This window comes from Oxyura jamaicensis, chromosome 2 (genome assembly GCF_011077185.1).
Source record: "Oxyura jamaicensis isolate SHBP4307 breed ruddy duck chromosome 2, BPBGC_Ojam_1.0, whole genome shotgun sequence".
Classification (NCBI taxonomy): domain Eukaryota; kingdom Metazoa; phylum Chordata; class Aves; order Anseriformes; family Anatidae; genus Oxyura; species Oxyura jamaicensis.
In genome coordinates this window covers 96330489-96350572 of record NC_048894.1, presented here as the reverse complement: position 1 = coordinate 96350572, position 20084 = coordinate 96330489, and the positions used below count along the sequence as shown (strand labels likewise).

Genomic DNA, 20084 nt, shown 5'->3' with positions numbered 1-20084 from the left:
AATATTATAAAATTATGTCCTGGTAGAAATGTAAATACTTTTTCAAATGACAGAAATATCCAATATCTGACCTTGGACATTTCTGATCTTTGGAAGGTAGGGGTAGAATCTACATTACTCTCTTCCTTACCTTTGTCTTTGCATTTTCAAAAAAACAACTGGGTTATTCTGCAATAGAATAAGGGTGTTACTACCCGTGAAATCCTGCAGCTACATTTTTTTTTGAACACCAGAACTCTTTGTTTATGTCTTTCTTTTTTAAGGACAGCTACAACTAGTGCTCTTGCACGAGCAAGATTTATCTGCATGACTGTCTCTTCTGACTACTAATGAGATCTTTGAGCATGTGTTTGCAAATTGTCAGGCACTCTGCCTGAGTGGTCTAAACTGGGGGAGGAGGGGGAAGACTTGATCACTCCTATCGCAGAGTTTTGTATTCAAAAGAGCTGCAATTCATGCACCTAGCCTCATGGTACATACTGGCAGCTAGTTATGTTCCACGTGGAATCATAGGAGCTGTGCAATGAGCTGGTGCAGTATTGAATGTAAAATAGCCTGAAAATTTTGACCTGCAATCAGCATGAATTTTTAAATATTTTTTTTCTGCAACTTCGGTCATATAGCCTGGGTGGAACAGAGATTGATCACTTACTCTAATTTTCTTGGTTTTCAGTATGGGCCTGCAAAGGAGACAGTTGAACTTTGTTTTGATACCATTTCTGGAAAAAGCTGAAATTTTATCTCCAGATCTTTCTATTAACTGTGTTTTAGAAAAGTTATATTTAGATAGTAATAATGGAAAATATAGTACAGGGTCCTCCTGGAAAAAAAAAGGGGAACTCAATTTTGTAATATCTGTTCTTGACTTCAGTCATTCTAAGCTTTTAGTGTATGAGTAGAGACTTTAAAAAAAAAAAAATGTTGCCAGCGCTATGCAGTTTTGGACATACAACTCTGTGTTATTTCAGTGTGCAAAGTTTCAGTATAGATTTATTTGGCTCATCTGTTGTTATTGTTTAATTTGTTTTCTTCCTCCCAGAACTGTAATATGGGACAAGAATAACATCACTGCGCAGGGCTTCCAGGACATAGCTGTGGCACTGGAAAAGTAAGTCCTCGAGCAACCGAACGACTGATGAAGAAAGAGGTCAAACACTTAGATCCTGAGTGATCTGAGCAGCTGCAGTTTTCACTGCAGCCAGTGTGATTTGAAGATACTGAATGCTCTCAAGTTTTGAGCATCATGGTGCTTAATCTACAGGCAGACATGACTTCACATCCTTCAAAAGGATGAGAAGAGGCTCTGTGGCTCTTCCGTGTGTATGCTGCTGTCAGCATTAAGAATGTTGAGTTCTGCTGTTGATGTTAAAATTTAGCATTTGAGAATATTTTTCTCTTTTCTTCGTTCTCTTGTGTTGGTAACAGGCAGAAATTCTATTCTTGTCAATGAATGAAGCTGTCTGTAATAACAGAAAATTACTGAAGCATGCCTTTGTGGTCTGACTTTTTTTTTCTTCCCCCAGCAAATTGAAACTAACAGTAATGATCTCAGAAAATGCAGTTGTTCAGTGTAGTCTCCGTGGTCTGGGTCCTCTTGCTTCCCTGAGCTCACTCGCAGTTGCAGCAGTTAGCAGTGATAGATGCTAAATGACTTTCATCTCTCTGCCTCCATCACAGTTCTTTATATGTGATTATTACTTTTCTGAAGAGGGAAAAATTACGGATTTAAATTAAGCAGCAGTTGCAGTTGTTTTCACGTCATTAAATACCTCAGACAGGAACAAAAGGTCTCCTTAGAAGGTGAGGCTAATATACCATTGCTAGTTTCTAGACAAAATGTCTTGCAAATCTGTGTAAGTACTATGGGGAGCGTCGTAACCCTCGGAGGGGTCATAGCTCTACAGAGCTTATAAAGTTACTTGGTTTACGAAACTGCTGTAGTTAATATACTTTGTTTCAAAATGAATTCAGTTGCACTGATGGGGAAAATTATATAAATGATGTATAATTAAACAAATCATCTTGGAGTGATTCCATTGATCGTAGTGAATAAGAATTTGCAAAGGTTATTTGTCAGCTTGCAGACATTTTCAGAGAGCAATAGCACATGTGTTTAAGAGAAAGTCTAATAGAAAAGAATATATGCTTATTTTCTGGTTAACATCAACTTTACTTTTCTGTTCTGAAGTGCTTGTTTAAGTAAATAAAAAAAAAAAGAGGGAGACATCCTAAGGCAAAAGCAAATAATCTAAGCAGGAAAAGAAGAAGAAATGTTACCAATAATTCTCTGACATTACACTTTGTTGAGGTGATGCCTCATTTATTTAGCTTGGAAGCTGAGGTCATTTTATGTCTCTGCTAACATTTAAAAATTATTAAAATCATCAATAATATCACAACCTAAGTCACAAGCAACAAAGGTTTAATCTTGCAAGAGAAGGACTGTCAATGTTGGCTGAAAACAGTTAGCCTTTAAGCAATCCATCTCAGAGACATATTCAGAACATCCTATACCATATGTTTCCTAAAAATACATGAAACCATCAATATTCTGTAGGAAAGAACTGTTGCTCAAAATGCAGTGAAATATACTGAAGATGCTTGGGGGTGTGTTGTGTCTGTTTTGGTTTTTGTTCTTAACAAAAATAGTCATATACTAAACCACAAAAGAGAAGAAAACTAGGCTTCCAGAGAATGGGGCTGAGGAGGACTGGGAGGAATTCTAACAAACTTTTAAACAGACTTAAGTAATCTGAACATTGTTGGTTTTTTTTCTCCTCCCCCCCAGCTTTTCTTCATCATCTTAAAGTTGTGTGAAAACATTATTCCTGTGAGGGAATTTTAGGAGCTTGGCCATTAACAGATTTGCCACAAGGGTATCCCGGCCAGCTGGCATGAGCTGAGAGGGGTTTCCGTAGAGTCTTCTAAAGGTGTCGGTTCAGGAGAGCAACCAAACCAGTGTACATCCTATTCTGCCTGGCCATTAAATATGGATTTGCAGCTCAGTAATTTTGATATGGAAATGAGTATGTGCTTCTGTGCTTTGCAATCTAGAGCCTACTCTGTTGTAGAACTGTGCGATACTGCACCGTATTTATTTCTGGGAGACTTTTGTTTGCATGGACTGACTGAAGAAATAGTTCAGGCTCTAAAAGCTGATATGAAATGCCAGAATTGAGTAGAGAGCTAGAAATCCTTCCTTTTTCAGTGATACAAAATTTGCATACCCAAGCCTGCAAAACAGATGACGTTATTCCCATATAAAAAGAAAGGCAGTAAAATCATCATGCTGCAGCAGTGATTGTACGTCACGAATGGAGCAGGAGTTACCACAGAAGTAATGTGATGAAATGTAGGACTATCGTCACATATGCTGTATGTAAAGGAAGAAACAGGAATTTTTGAGACATCCTTTCCAGTCTCTGAGTGCTTCTCTGAAATGTGACATTCTTTTTATATAGGTATTTATGAAATTACCGAGTGTTATGAAATTACTGGATTACTGAGTTGGTAGAGAAATGTGCTCAATTAAAAAGAGAGAAGTGGAGTCTTAAGAAAAAGAAGAATGGAACAGTATCTGGGGAAACAGAAAAACGGAATGTGAAGATGAATGTTTCTCTAATGATCAAAGTTGAAAGCATGCTTTAATTTCTTGCTATTTGTCCCTAAAAGCTGCTTTATTTTAAGATGCCCGCATGCTAGCATTCCAATGCAGTGCTGTTTGTCCAAAGGCCCCATTATAGGGCCTTCCTTAGTGGTCTCTGAAAGTTCTGCCTCTGTGACTGTGTGTCCGTGAAGTCTTCTTGTCTTTCATTTCTGTGTGTGAGGGAGGGAGCACTAAGCTTTTGACTAAATTGAATTTAGCATATGATTACTAGCATGAGAGCTAACAACTATAGATTTCAGGGAATGTGATGTATTAAATGTCAAACAGGTGCACAGATCCATAGATCTACCGTTGTTTCTTTTTATATAAATAAATGCACACCGCACCTGCGGTAGTATCAGGCAAACAGCAACTTCTGTAATTATTCTCTCTCTCTGACATTTCCTTGTGGGTTAACCTGGCAGGCAGCTCAGCACCACACAGCCGCTTGCTCACTCCCACTGAGTAAGATGGGGGAAAGAATCAGAAAGCTAAAAGTGCAAGAACTCATGAGCTGAGATAAAGCCAGCTTAATATCTAAAGAAAAAGATATGGGTGCAAGCAAGGCAAAGCAGGGCAGCACAAGGAGCTGCCCTGCTTGGTGTTCACATTGGGAAGGAAAAGTGGAAGCCTTACGAAAGCATACAAGGTAAAATGTTGAGTAGTATCAGTGAGGAATCGATGGGATGGGCAGTTCAAAGGTCCTTCAGAGAGTGATGTCTCATGTGGCTAAGCAAGTGGTGGGATAGGAGTTGAAAGAATATTGGAGCTAGTTAAGTAGTTAAGGTGTCTGTTGTTCAAGTTAGTGCATACAACAAAGGATGGGTCCTTTGAAGTCAATGGAGTAGGCTCACTTGAAACTCATCTGTAAGGAGCTCAGAAATAGAGGCCTCTCAGCGTACTTAAGGAACTCTGGATGGAATAGAAACAGACGGTTCGCAGGATGTTTGCAGACTGCTGAAGGAGAAGGAAGAGGTGTTTGCAAACAGTGAAGGCTAATTGAAAGCAGGCAGAATAATTTCTTTTCCAGTTTTTAAGAACTGCTTGCTTTTTTTTTTGCTCTGATTTATTGAAATCTAAATATATACGGGCATACCACTGCATATAACATTATAGGCTTAACCGTGTCATGCTAGTCAAATTATGTTCTCAAGGTTTAAACACAATTTAACTCAAGACAAAACCCTGTCTTTATTGTATTGCAGCAGATGGATGAAGCTATGGAAATACGTTGCAAACAAATAAGCAAAATACAGGGAGCAATTGTTTGCATAAAGCAGCGTGGAGATGCCACACTTGTTTTGCCAGCTTTTATTAAAAATTCAGCAAGTGTCTGCAATTTGTTGTAAACACAAGAAGCAATTAAATACTAAATTTTCAAAACTCAGTCTCTTGGTCGCTGTCTTATATATTACTGAATATTTCCATTTAGACTTAGATCTGATAGAATTGCTAGTAGGCGCTGAGACCTTCTGTTCTGTTTTGATACAGGAAAAAAATAATCCAACCTTGTGGGCAAAAGCACAGAGGACAGCGTGACCTTTAATTGGCAGCCACTGGGCACTGGCCATTTAACTGTACTTTGTGCTTTTTTTTTTTTAATCTCCACTTCTATCTAGTGGCAAAGAATAAGCAGAAAAAAGGAGCATGCATGCCTCCAGATAGTCCACTTAAAATATGAAGAATAGTCTTAGTACCTACTACAGCCAGGCTAGATGCATCTTCTCTTCCCCCCCTAGTTCATTCTTCGTGAAGAGATGCAGTAATTAGGCTACGTTTTACTTACTAATAAAAAAATATTTTACTTTATTTTTTATTTTTCTTTAGGAATTATACTTTGAGATTCATGCCTATACCTATGAATGATGCTTCCCAAGCACTCAAAACTAACCCTGAGAAAACAGAAGAGGCACTGCAAAAGGTATTGCCTAGACCACCCCCATACAGAAATAAAGCCAATTAAAAAAAAAAAAAAAAAGTAATAATTTTAAGTGGCTGTTATTTCATGCTTGGCTGACTAAGAATTCTTGGCTAGTTTCATTGGTTGTTTGATTTGCATGGGCATATATGTGGTAATCAAGTGCTGCAAGGCAGGTAAATCTTTTTATTCCAAGGTGCTTGAAGTGAAGGGGTGATGGAATGCAATGGTGTATTATCAGAAGGTCATAACCAAACCAGTGCAAGCTAGACCTTTTATTTCTGTACATCTAACTGTACATCTAAGGGAGAGTCAGAAACTGCCATATTTGTTACAGATGTGCTTGTTTGTATTTCCACATGCATAGAATTAATGGTATGCATTTTTTCCCATTGGGGCACAAGAAGTGCAGTCAGCTCAGCACAATACAAGGATGCTCTTAAATTTGGGGGAGGATAAAAACATTTACTGCCTGTGTTTCATGTTGTACATATAAAATTCACACACTGCATTGCCATAAATGAACAACTGCACCAACATGTTCTTTTGGATGAAGGTGGTGTTGACAGTGTGTGTAGCTGTTCCACTTGCATGGGCTGTACAACTCCCAGCTGAGTTTTAATACAGTAAATCTTGCAAGCTCCAGACGAGCCTCCTGCTCAATCAGAAAACATACAGTTCACAAGTCTTTAATGAGTAGCTTTCCTTCAGCCAGGGTAGGGCCATAAAAACCTTATAAATAGTTCTCACAGACAGTTGTGATTAAAAAGAAAGTGCCTATGATCCTTATTAGAAAATGAATTGTCAGTAAAGTGATTCCCAAAGGGAAAAGTGCTGGTAGTTAGCCCCTTTTTCTTTGATGCATGAAAATTATCTAAATTCTGCTTTAAAAAAATCTGGATCATGGGGGATGGTTATATTTCTTGCATCTTGTTTAATGTAATTATAGATAAGTTCATGTCTGGAATGATAGATGCATCTCTGAAAAATGTAAATTCTACGTGTTAATTAGGCATTGTGTACAAAGAGCATTTTCTTCTGTTTATTTCAAAGTTGCTAACACTTTTTGGACCTCGATTTGTTTTAATTTGTGTTGTTTAAGCTTTGTTGATACGATATAAGGCAGTTCTCTCCAAAACAAAGCTAAAAGTTTCTGGAGCAGTGCTGTGAAAGCTGCCAATTCCCTGCAGGCAGGAACACCTGCCCACACTAGCTGAACTGTGGAGGCCAGTGTAGGGACACCTGAACCAACAGATTGGCATCTCAAGAGGGTCCACAAACTTCAGCACACCACAGCTTGAATACAACGAGAGTGCTCCTGACCCTGGTCCACCACCAGACAGACATAGTAGCTAACCTCCCCAGCTCTTGTATCTCCACAACATGCTTTACTTATGGTGTGGATGAGCTGCATAAGCCTTGTATTACTGCTGAAGATCTAATGGGGGGCACGGTCAGACTGCACCAGACTGCACAACCTGATGCAGGTTGAGGTTCCTGTCAGCCCCTGGTAGCCTCTGCCTCACAACCTGCTGGTCACCACACCTGTCCTTTTCCCTTTTCTTCCTCCCAGACCAGATCCATCGCTGGAGATGGACCTTAAACAGTTTACTATTTGGCTTTCTGACTGAGTTTGACAGAACCGGGTTAGGCAGTTACTCCATGTTCCAGTAAGCTGGCTGACAGTAGGTGGTGACTGCTGGTGACAGTTGTGGCAGGCTGTGAGCTGTGGGTAGAATGCTTTTCCCCAATCATCAGTCATTGACTGGTTAGCCCTAAGTAACTTTCGAACTGCTTTTCTTGGATCAGTTAGGCACTTCTAGGTAATTTATCTTCTCTCAAGTCCATGGTGTTGTTTAAATCTGCATCTTTGCTGTGGGCCAAATGAATCTAAGAGTATCATCTGTCTTCTGTCATTGTGGTCTCTACAGCAACACTTGAAGGATAGATTCCCTTTAGATATTTCTCAAATCTGGATCCACTCCTTTTGTCAACATAGCTTATTAAATTGTTCAAAAGAGATGACTAACTCAGAAAGCACTGGCAAAAGCACGTTGTTCAACAAAGTTTCACCACTGAGTGAGTGAATATTTGCCAATGTGATTATCCAGCGTTGAGACACATAGACTAAGGTTTGCAGGTAACACACAGAATTATACTGAACCAATTGTTACTGTTAGTCCCCATTTCTGGTACGGTGTGGATGAACTGCATAAACCCTGCTTTACTGTTGAAGGCCTAATCAGGGACACAACGTGAAAGCAAATTACAATCCAGAGTCAAATCAGTTTCCTAATCTGGCTTTGTTTTTTAGATAGAAAACTACTTGCTTCGTAATCATGAGACCAGAAAGTACCTACAAGAGCAAGCATACCGGTTGCAGCAAGGCATTGTGACTAGTACCACTCAGCAGGTGAGTACCTCACTCCTTGTTGGTACTTCTCTGGTTTTAAGATCTGTTTGGGGGACAGGATTCTCTTGCTCTTCCTTCAGAGTAGCTTAAAGCAGAATGTGTTTTGCAGATGATATTTGGTTTCTGAAAAAAATAATAATGATCAATGATAATATTCTTGGAAAAGGTAGGTCTTATGTATAGTCGCTTGGTACTGTGTACAGAAAGACCCAAGCTATCTCTGAGTAGACTACTGCTGGAACCGGGAACAGTTCAGTTCATTTGTGCTCAGGAGCCTGACCTTTTCAGCAGGCTTTCATTGTTGTGGCAAGTATCATCATAAGGCTGGGCCACTTCTGGTGCCTGAGTTAGATCCAGTGTCTCTGCATAGCACTGAGCTACCAAGTATATGTATAGGCCCATTGATACCACCAGAACAATTAGCCTTAGAGAGTACGTTGTCCTTAGACCTTCAATATTTCAGGTATCATGGGAAGCTTTGCTTAGATGAATGAAGCAAAGGAAAGTGGAAGTCTTCTGTGCTCTTTATAATGTGGACAAATGGAAAGGCTTCCTGTCTAACACAGTCCTAAATACTGCTCAAAGTTGGGAAAATTTTTTGGTTTTTCAACAAACCACATCACTACCTAAGCACCTCCCAAGCACCAAGTGGGAAGACGAGAGGAAAGGGCCTTAAGTTTTGCTGGGGGTGGTTAGGTTGGATGTTAGGAAGAATTCCTTCACTGAAAGGGTTGTGAAGTATTGGAACAGACTGCCCAGGGAAGTAGTTGAGTCACCATCCCTGGAGGTCTTCAAAAAATGTGTAGATGTAGAGCTTAGGGACATGGCTTAATGGTGGACTTGGCAGTGCTGAGTTAAAGGTTGGGCTGACTAGATGATCTTAGAGGTCTTTTCCAACCTAAATGATTCTATGATTCTAAGTTTGCTGAAGTGCAACATGTTCTTTTCTATGTGTGTGTTTTTTTTTTTTTGTTTTTTTTTTTCTTCCCCTTTTGGTAGTCCTCTTGAGAGGACTACGAGATTTTTCTGTGGTAACTCACCATTCTCTCTGTTTTAGTACATTTTTTGCCAGTACTCAGGGCTTTTCTTCAGCTCCAGTACACTTCTTAAGCAAGGTGATGTAAACAGAATAAAACTTGTCACAGCCTTTGTTTTAAATTTACTCACGTGTTTGCACTAGTTGTGTTCCCATGCAAATGGAAGACTCTGGCATAATGGAGGAGTTAAAAATGAGAGTAGTGCTTGTTTTGCTCTTCAGCTGAGTCAAAAAAAAATCTCTGTGTTATCTTCATTTTTGAGAGGTGAATTTTAATTCAAGTAGCTTTTTCTACCTGCATCATTAAAAGTTAATGGGACAGAGTTTTATTACTACAGCCTGAAATTATATTGTAACCTCTCAGCAGAGAAAATGGTTCATGGAGATGTACTGGCAGTAAAAACTGCAAGAGCAGCATCACTTTATTTTATTTTAGTCATTTTTTTTTGTTCCAGTGCCATCTTTTTTCCTGTTTTAGTAATCTCCATATCAATTAAGTTTAGATCTTTTTATAGCTTGTTGGATTTCGTTGTGCTTTTCTCCCAATAACCACACACACAGCAGGTTTCAGTAAATGTAATTTATTATTGTTTCAAAAGTATAGTAAAATTACTCATTTCTATATTAAATTGTGTTTGGTAGGGATTGATTTTTGCAAACAGTTTTAAAAGAGAGCTGGAAAAGATTCTGTAGTTAATATGGTGGAATTACATTATTATTATTCCCAGAGTATGTATTCTTTTTTTCAGTCCAGATGTCCCAGTGAGACCTTCCACTATCTAATAATTAATTAGCTTTTTGCACTTATCCAAAAAAACCCACCCAAAAATCTTTGAAGAGGAAGAGTCATGTGGAGCAGAAAAAGAGCATGCTGTGAAATTATTTCAGTTCTCATTGCTAATGATATAAGATGTTAGAACTTGAGGCTTTATATGATTATGACGACACGTGCACACAGATGTTGCTCCAAAATGTCAAATTGACAGTTTTGCTGAATACTGTGTAGGCCAATAAAGACTTTTAATTATTAGTACATGTTCCTGCCCTGTATCTCTTATTCAAAACTCTCTATATATGTCAGCCAATCTATGGTCCTTCTTGTAAGGATACAGATAAAGCACCTGCCTTGTACTTGCAACGTGTTGAATGAAATGTGATACCAACGCAGATGAAGTTCATTTTATCTCCCTGTGAAAGATCTGACGGAAACTTCTGCTTTGGCAGTTATAGTTTCCCTTGAAACTAGGAATATTCACATTGTGAAAGAAATCCCCCAAAGCCTGCACAACAGCATTTTGCTTAGACAGGAGAAATCTCTGCTGATGTTTGTTGAATGGATTGTGACAGAGCTTTCTTTTAGTGTCTGAACTTCTTAACAATTCACCAACCATCAAAGCTAAGGCTTAGATATAACAACAATTGCAGTATTAAACTTGCTCCGAAAAGTCAAACAAGACCTAAACTGGGTAACTTGTTGGTTATTTGCAGTTATCCTGGAGATAACCATGAGAGAAATATGCCAAAGAATACTTTTTTTTCTTTTTTTTTAAAAAAAAGGCAAAGTTTTATTTATTTTTCTATTGTTCAGGTGTGTTTATAAGAGATATGATGCTTTCTTTCGGTGGCATTGATGTACCTCTGAGCAATGATCATGAATTTCCAGATAATTATATTGTCACTGCAAATCTCATCATGATAGTATTGATTTGCTACCTGGACTGAATTCAGTTTGTGTTTCATCAGCGTTCTGATGGTTTTATCTTTCCTATTTCTTTTGTTCAAGTAGATGATTGACAGAATATGTGTTAAAGTGCAAGATCATCTCAACTCTTTAAGAAACTGTGGTGTGGATGCTGTTCAGGAAGATGTCAAATCTGCAGAAAGGCTTATGCGAGATGCTAAGAACTCCAAAACAGTAAGTTTTTCTTAGCATACTGGTAATACTGAATGCTGTTCCATGTGTTCTTTTCAGCTTTCTCTTTTCAGGGGGTTATAGTAACATGAAAGAGCATTTTCTTTAGATGATCAGCTTTAGGTGGTATTTAAAGTAACAAAATAATTCTAATCTATAAAGACTTGGATTTACCAGAGGGGTTTCATCCTGTCTGTCCAGATTTGAAGACAAGTAGCAAAGAACCTACTTCCCAAAGACACTCTTTTTTGTCTTACAGCTCTTACCAAATCTGTACCACCTCGGTGGGGCTTCTTGGGCAGGAGCCAATGGTTCACTCTCCAATCCAATCCAAGAGACTCTTGAATCCATGGCTGGAGAAGTCACAAGGGTTGTGGATGAGCAGCTTAAGGTCTGTGGGTAGCTTTTTTACTGTCTCTCGCACACAGAAATAATGCCTGAGATCTTCTGTTCATATTAAAATGCAAATATACCATACAGATTTTCATCTTACCCTTCCTTCCTCTGTCCCTTTCTCCCAGTATATATATTTGTACTTAAGTTATCTCTTTGTTATTAGTTTCTTACAGGTTTATGCCTTATTATCTGGATACTTGCTCAGTTGGAATGAAAAAATAGTTTAGTGTTTTGCAATAGCAGAAGGAGTGTATACTGTTTATATCAAATGGAACTTCCATGACAACAGACCACAGGCACCACATGTCCTTTCTGGGAATCTTCTAGGAGAGGAAAAGTTATTGATTGCTCCTTAGACCCTCAATAAAGCTCTCTCAAGCACCCGAAAAAATCTTATGTCCTGGAGAAAAGTAGTCCCTAGTTAAGGTATCCCACTGGAGTGAAAGCTGCTTTTCTGTAGCTTCCACTGCAGAATTTTTATCCCAGTGACAACTTTTGAAGCTGGTGCAGAATTTCCACTTTAACTGTTGGGTTTGGATAACGTGTGTGTATTGAGAATGCCCCAAGAATACTACAGGCAGCTTTACAGGAAATCCTTTCACAGGTTTCCTGTCAAACATCAGTTCTTGAAATAGAGGCAATGGATCTGTAAATATTCCCATCTGTGAGCTCAGCCAGCACTTGTGCAGTAACCTATATGTTCAATTACGTTAGGCCTTCCTGTATAATAAATAAAGAAGAGCCAGCATGTGAAGAGGCATCAGTCCGGCAAGAAGGCAGGGTGGAGTAACTTGAGCAACTGATGGTATTTTTATAGAAGCTGATGAATTGAAAAATATGGTTCTGAGTCAATTCAAAGCAACCTAAGATTATGACTAAGCTACCTGCCTGTGTTTTGCTGTATGTAGACTGTCAAAGAATCTGAAAGAACAGACTGAAATGTTCAGTTCAATCAACATGAAAATGCCTTAGTCAGAGGGATTGTAATGAAGAACAATAATAATAACACATTACTAATTACTTTTTCTAAATTGAAAAGTTAATGAGGAGGAAAATGGTGCTGAAATTTTAGTATTTTCCCCCTTTCCCCATTATATGAAATAAGGTGACGATACTCTTTCTCTTCCTTAATTTTTGTGGATGTGAAAGCAATTTAGCTACAGGATTCTTCCCAGTGTTGCTTCTGGGCTGTTACTGGGCAGGCATAGCCAAGTCTGCCCTTTGCATAGGGCTCACACACTTAAATAATTCCTGTGCATTTTGGAGAGTCTTAAAGAATAAAAGTACTCTTCAGCATTTGGAATGTTATTTGTAGTTCCTGGCATAAGACTGAGTTAATGGGTCTTTGATTTAAGCTTTTACACATTTACAGCAAAAGGCACTTTAGCTCTACCATTATAAACTTCATTTATTTTTATGATTTGCAGCATCAAAGTTTAAGTGTCTTACAAAAAAAACTATAAGGTCATAATGCTCTTTGTATATTGGAACACCCATTTGTATTAATTTTACACGCAAGGCTGAATGGTTTTCTTTTAACTACTGTGGTGATGCAAAGTGATCCACTTTGCATGGTGGAGAAAATGTTGAACAAATAATAGGATTTAAAAAAACATATTTTTCATTTGTTTAGGCCAATTCAGAGCATTGTGTAGGTTTTATATATGTGTGCTGGGGGTAAAAAACTTTTTATATGCTGTAAGTGGAGTTTCAATTTTTAGTTTCCATAGCAACCAGAGAGCCTGATTCTGGAAAAGATTGTTTGGAAATTAGGTAAAGTCAAGGAGCACTTTTCAGGCAAATAAGGTTTTTAAATCTCGGGGAAGGGAAGGGAGGGGAAGAGAAAAGAAGGGAAGGGAAGAGAGAAGTAGAATAAGGAAGAACAACATCTTGGAATGAGTTGAGTTTGGCCAAAGGAGAAATAATAGCAAGGCTCTTGCATTTCTCTTCCCCTGCTGGTGTCACTGTGGACATACAGAACCCAGAGATGGTTTATTCAGTAAGCAAAGGCCCAAGAGACAAATGTTAGGCAAGACAAATGGTGCTTAAGCAAGAGAAGATTGTTTGGTAAGGACAGAATGACAGTTTGAACCATTTCTCCTCGGTTCCATCTTGGTGCAATGGATTTGTTGGCTCCATTACTTGCCCACACTCCATTTCTTTTCTCTAGATATCACCAGCCTTCAGTTCTTGTATTCACCTTATTTTTTTATTCTGATTGTTAAGAGTTGTTAATTGTGCACACCTGCTGACTGACACTTGTGGCTTTCTGACTGATTTTGCTACTCCACAGTCCATGATGTTAGCTGTGAGTTTCCATCATTGAAATGTTAGGGGTAGGGGATGGAAGTAGTGAGCAGGGGAAGGTTTTTTTTTTTTTTTTTTTTTTTTGTAAATTAGTAATAGCCATGTGATGATAAGTCAGCAGTTGAAATCCACCAGTGAAGAAATTTTGCTCAGCTGTGTACTTAAAAAAGACATTCAAACTCTATTTAATTTCTTAAATGGCACATTCTCTGAATATTTTGAGTAAAAATTAGTTCTGAAATTACCAGTAACTTTGGTCTTTTGTCCTACTTCCCACTTACACCTTCAAGCAATGTTTCTTCACATGATCTGTTTTGAAAGATCATGCTTAGGCTGCAGATGCAATTAAATATAGCAGGTGTTTATAATTTTCATGATTGTGGTCTTCAGGGGAAGGTCGGTGTGATTTTTTAAAATTTCTTTTTCCAGGATAGACTAAACAAAACCATGGGAAAAAGCGGATGTGTCAGTAATTTTCATTAGTAATTTACTTGGTTCAGTTGTGTCTGCCATTGGAGTTCATCATCCTCCATGCGGATACAGTCACAAGGGCTTGAAAGGCCCTTCATTAGTGTTACGGCCCCAGAATCTGCTTAGGGATCAAAAGAGAGTATGTGGGATGAGTCCATGAAGTGCAGAGAGCTTGGGAACCCAGAACTAGCCCCCATACTAGCTGTAAAGGCAGTTGTTGATGCATATGCAGATGATTGTGTGAGGGACCGTAAGGCCCTCACCTGCACCTGTTGTGAGGGCTTTTTCATCTTCCAGACAGAACCGGGTTTTAGAAAGGGAACCAGTAGGTGATACAACTGGATTTAAACCGGAATTACCTCTTCTCACAGGCATGGGCAGATCAGATAAATCCAACAGTAAGTAGATAAATCCAGTGTAGTCAAAAAGTCCTTCAGAACTCAGCTTCATTGAGGTGCATATGAAAGATTTTTCTAAGAGAGAGTCTGAGAGGGAAGAAATTGGTTCTATCCCATCAGCAGGGGAGACCTTACTTTAAGAAAGTTGAGAGGGTTGAAGGGTTACATAGTCCTGTTTCCAGAACACACATTATCTTCTGTCCTGCTTTTTTTTTTTTTTTTTTTTATCAGTTATTTAAAAATATATATATATACACATATATATTATTGACTGCATCTGTTTCATTGTGGAACTCCAAGTACGTGAGATCCATACATTAAAAGTTTTATGCCCCTTGCAAATCATACCTCCAGCTACATCTTAGTATTTATCTATAAGTCTGTACAGCATGCCAAGTTCTGGTGAGTGTCCTTTCTTCATGAACAGATGTCCCTTGGAAAAAAAAAAGAGGGGGAGGGGGCAGGTCTAGATGAGATGAGATTTGCCAGTTCAGGGCAGAGTTTAGAGCAAAGGCTGGAACAGCAGAGGAGCCTCTGCTTCTGCACCATGCAGGGGCAGCAGTGGTAGGTGCATAAAGCAGCTATTTATTGTTCTGACAATTAAACACACAGAAATTTAGATGTTTCAGATTTGAAAAGGCAAACAAGTACGGTTATAGGTAGTTTTTGAAACAAGTATGTTGTTCTTCCTTAGCTTTATTTTGTAAAAGGCCTTTTATATTGCAGCTGGATTGCAAAATGGATTGGAGTTTAGGAAGTAAAATTGTAAAAATTGCAAGTCCAAAAGTCCCATAGTGCTATGCAACAGTCATGGTGTGATCTTCCATCTAGTGAAGACCTCTGTACCTAATGTTAACTTTTGCTTACTGTGCTGCAGACGCTCCTTGAATCCATGGTGGATGCAGCGGAAAACCTTTGTCCAAATGTAATGAAGAAAGCTCATATCCGTGAAGACCTGATAGAGGCCAGCACTGAGAAGATTTCCATCCCACGCACTTTTGTGAAAAATGTCCTTTTGGAGCAATCTGGAATTGATATCCTCAATAAAATCAGGTACTTGAAAAGGCTAAACTAACAAAATTGGTTAGAGAGTGTGGAGAGGACTCTATTTTGAGTTCATGTGTGTGTTTGCGTAGTAGAAGATTTTTGGAATGCTTTTCTGAGTCACAAGAAACTGTATTAAGACATTCAAAGAGCAGGAAATTGTTGTATGGGTCCAGTGAATTTAGTTCAGGAAATTCAAATATTTGGAATCTACAGGGATGTTAACTTGAGCATTTAATGCATGTGTTTCAGTTTTTCTTTAATAAAAGTTTGGATTTATGCTGCACAAATAACATTTTCATGACTGGTACATTTTTTTTTAAGCTGTTGATGTCCTCAGGTAGCACTAAATTACTGTAATAGAAGGAAATTGCCCTTGTTTGCTTTTAGTATTGACAGTGCTTTGCCTGTTGCTGCATTTGGTCTTGCCCTGTAGCTATAGCAATCACTTTAAACCGTTTTTGTGTGGGAGCTGTGCACAGCAGACAGACATGAAAAACAGAAACTTGGATATTCAAACCGGAGCAGGAAGTTACTTTAAACAGCTTACAATTCCCTCTTAACAACAAAAAGAGGGAGAGAGAGAAAGGACTGTTTTTTACCTGACCCTCTACCACATATTTATTGTCACATTAAATGTGTATCAGAGTACGTTTATGCCATATAACATGGTTAGCCTGTACTTAAACCTTTGCAGTTGCCATCAGTTGGCTAAGAAATCCTTTCTACATGATGGAAAAACATGTCGTTTTGGATGGAGATGCCGATATATTTGCAGAAGAGGAAGAAGCGCTTATTTTTAAAAACAGTAAGACTTAGAATTTAGTTTTGCTGGGTGCAGCGAAATTGGCAGGAAAACGTGTTAAAGACTTTAGCTATGCCTTCAGAGTGTTTAAAATGGTTCAGGGAGTGATTTTTATTCGCTTTAATCCTATCAAACAAATCTGTTCTGAGACAGTAACAGTGTCCCTTCCCCCCTTCCACCTATAAAGCAAAGATTGTCAGTGGGGTGAAGGTGTCACACAGAAACCCTTCCTGCTTTATAATATCTAAAATCGGTATGAAGATAATGGAGGGAAATCTCCTCTCCACTCTCATTCTCTTCTCACTGTGGCCTGGTCACTAGTCTATCTCTGTTGCATTGCATCACCTTTTGAAGGAGTTTCTTAATTTTCTTCCCCAGGCTTTCTGCAGCAATAATTCTAGCCCCAGACAGAAGTTGCTTTGTTATTCCAAAGCAGCTCAATTCATGCTTAAGAACCTTAAAATGAAGTTGTGGTACTTATGAGGGTCCGCTGAAGCAGCAGGCCTTGAAACCAAAAGCTCAGGAGAGATGGAGCTTCAGGCTGCAGCTTGTCAGCTGTAAAACCACCCTCCACAGCCTGAGCCTTTTGTACTCTGGCCAAAGAAGGGACCCCAAGGGAGTAATTCAAGGCACGCATTTCCTTGATGGGAAGTTATTAGCGAAACCTCAATCAAGTGTACTGATGTCCTGGTGTCCCATGCAGTTTTGTGTAATAGGAATGGCTGACATGAAGCTTGTAAGACAGAAAGTGGTTACTTAGGGCAAAAAGATGAAGCCCCGTTTGTAACCAAGTTGTAATGGCAAAGACTGGAGAATCAACATTGTACAGTTGCCCTTCAAGTGGCAAATACAAAAAGAAGTTGAGGAAATGTCTGAATGGATCGTAATTGTTCAGTGTAGTAGTGTTAGGCGACGCTTTCCTACTCATCTGACATTTGTGTTTCTCTCACTTCAGCGGTGGAGTGTTCCTTACTGCATTTCATATGTGGTTTTTGTACAGCTCGTACCCAGATGTTTTCATTTCAGCTGCTAGAAGAATGTTAGAAGGTTAAATATGGTACAGAGGCTCTTGTGTTTGTGTGATTCATAAGTTTATTTCTGAAACCTGCAGTCATGTATCCTCACACCCTCTAATGTGTTATTTCAAATAGAGTGACAACACTAGGAATAATCATTCCACTGTTGAACGTGTCATAAAGGCAAAATTCTCCTGCGTGAATTAAAAATTTCTGTCTCATTTTTAATCCTCACACAGTGAAGTAAAGTTGACAGTGGCTTCTTTCCTGTCTGACCGAGTTGTGGATGAAATTCTGGATGCACTTTCCCACTGCCATCACAAACTGGTGAGTATTTGCATGTCTAATATCTGAATATGCCAGGTATCTTAACGGTGCTGTTACATTCGTGACTTAGTTACTCCCTAGCACGGTTCCAGCTTGAAATTGGTCTTATTTTCACTGGTATCACTGACATAATTTGACAAGTAATCATGGGATTCGTGCTGCTTTCCTTTAAGGAGGAAACAACCTCAGAAAGGCTGCGTCACATATTTGCTTTATTATCTTTTTCAGTATTATCGGATATAAAGCTAAAAATGCCTTTGAGATGTAAGAGTGACTCTTAAGTGCCCATAGTTGTCCTGGCAAGGTGATAGGGGTTGGTTGCTCTTGAAATGAGAGTGAAATCTCATTCTTTAGAGGGAGACTGCTGAGACCTTATTTCCTGAATGAATACATCCTGAGACTACTTCAGAAATATAGGTGTCAAGTTTCAAGAGAAAGGAATGGAAACATAGGAAAGGAAATGCTCTGGGTGTTATTTGAAGGTACTGAGCTGCCAGGAGGCACTGTTATTTGTGATAAAGGCACTTGCTTCAACAAAAGTAGGAGAAATAAACAATTTTTATCCGCAGAAAAACATTCTGATTTCTTATGTAGTGGGTAGTAGTGTGAAGAGAATCCAGTGCTGTTTTTTAAAGAAGTCAGTGGGTGGTCATTCTCTTGATTGAAATTGCTTTCCTTTACCAATTGATATTTTTCTGGCTTCAGCTTTCCGTCATGAGTTTTTCAGATGCTTTTCTCCATAAGATCAGAGAACCATAAATTCCTCTTTATTTCTTCTCTACTATTCTACACAGAAATCAAAACAGTCGTTTTTTTAACTTTTTTTTTCTTTAAATAAACTAAAAGTCTGAGTTATTTAAGGGTGTGTCCCCATGATACAGAGCAGCATTGTGATACAACCTTTGGCCTCAGGAGCTATGTAACAGCATCAGGCTGCTGTGCGAGTGGCATGTTCATTAGCTCCGGGTGGTTCTGGAGCAGACTCAGCTGGCAGGAGCTTTGGGCTGTCTCTGTCTCGTGGCATTGCACAACTCGGGCATACCCTGACTCCTGCACAGTAAGTCATTTTCTCCAGCCGTTGAGTCTCTTCAGTGACAATCCTCTGCACTTTCTCCAGCTGTTTAGCAGTCTTTTTTAAAGTACAGAATCCGATGGTATTCCAGCATGGGTTTAACCAACAGGGAATAGAGGAGTGAAATTGTTTTTGCCTTATGTTCTTTTCTGCTCATATTTATACATCTAAGGACATAACAAGCCCTTCTTTTTGTTGGAGTTTCAGTGGTAGCTCATTTTCAGGACTGGATTTGGGTCAGGATTTGATCTCCTTTGCAGCAATGGCTTCCGAACGCTTGTCTGTCTCTTCTTTTCAGGATGGTGTCCATAGCTAACGGCCAGTGCTCCTTGTTGTTAAGGAGCTGTACATTTGATTTGAGTTGATTTAGCATGTGATCCATTTTGGCCTGCATTAGTAGCATGTCCTTTTTACTGTTTAGTGCTCTCCCATATTTCTGCTAGCTGCAGATTTTTTCAGGTAGTGCCGTTGATGACAATGTTGAAGAGCACGGATCTCAAAAATGCTCATGAAGAACTGTGGAATTTGTCAGTGTTAATTTCCAATTGAGAGGTGCAATTTGAGAGCTGACAGCCAAATCTTAATAAAGCAAAGATTAAATGCATTGATACAGTTCTGTGACAACTCCTTAAATTGGAGTGTCACACAGTAGTAATTCAGCCACCTACAAACATCTGTGTGTGCTGTGTCAACACAGTTGTGTTTGAGGCACATTGGAGAAATGAGCCTTGCTTGACAATACCTGTGTTTGCCTAAAGTGATGATGATTAGCATTTGTTATTATTCCAGCTATTTTAGTCTGATTAAAGAAAAATCCGTAACAGCTCTCCAATTGTTTTTTCCTAAACAGATGCTAGACTAAATGAGCTATAATTTACTCAGGTCATCTGTTTACCCTTTTGATGTTAAACAGAACTACAATCCACTGTTTGTCTGGAGTTCTGCTGATGCTGAGCAGTGGACCACAGCTCTCCCTAGCTGTCACTTCTAAAGCTTCTGTAACTAACTTATTTGGGTCAGCTGGTCTTCAAACACTTGCTCTTAATTAATGTTATGTAGTATTCTCTTTACCAACAGAACTAGAAAATACTTCATGATTTCACTGACTATATGAACTCACTCTGTTTTAAATCACAGTCCAGTGTGTTTTATATAATATTCTCTATATTCTTAATAACAATTTTTGGTTATGCAGGTCTGATAATGCATTTTATTATTCTTTGGGGTTTTCCTCTCTGACACACACACAAAAAAAACAAAAACAAAAACAAACAAACAAAAAACACAAAAAACCCTTATCATATGGATGTATCAATTTCCTTT

General features: G+C 38.8%; 1 protein-coding gene across 10 annotated transcripts in view; it reads left to right on the top strand.

The window, feature by feature from the left end:
* CARMIL1 (capping protein regulator and myosin 1 linker 1) overlaps window positions 1-20084 on the top strand; it is a 183442-nt gene that overhangs the window by 123587 nt on the left and 39771 nt on the right. For all 10 annotated transcript variants that reach the window (XM_035316851.1, XM_035316846.1, XM_035316847.1 and 7 more), the window contains 7 exons: window positions 1040-1108; window positions 5474-5567; window positions 7879-7977; window positions 10800-10928; window positions 11185-11316; window positions 15375-15550; window positions 17602-17689. In XM_035316851.1, the coding sequence (XP_035172742.1) occupies window positions 1040-1108; window positions 5474-5567; window positions 7879-7977; window positions 10800-10928; window positions 11185-11316; window positions 15375-15550; window positions 17602-17689 (787 nt within the window). The remainder of the gene's footprint in view (window positions 1-1039; window positions 1109-5473; window positions 5568-7878; window positions 7978-10799; window positions 10929-11184; window positions 11317-15374; window positions 15551-17601; window positions 17690-20084) is intronic.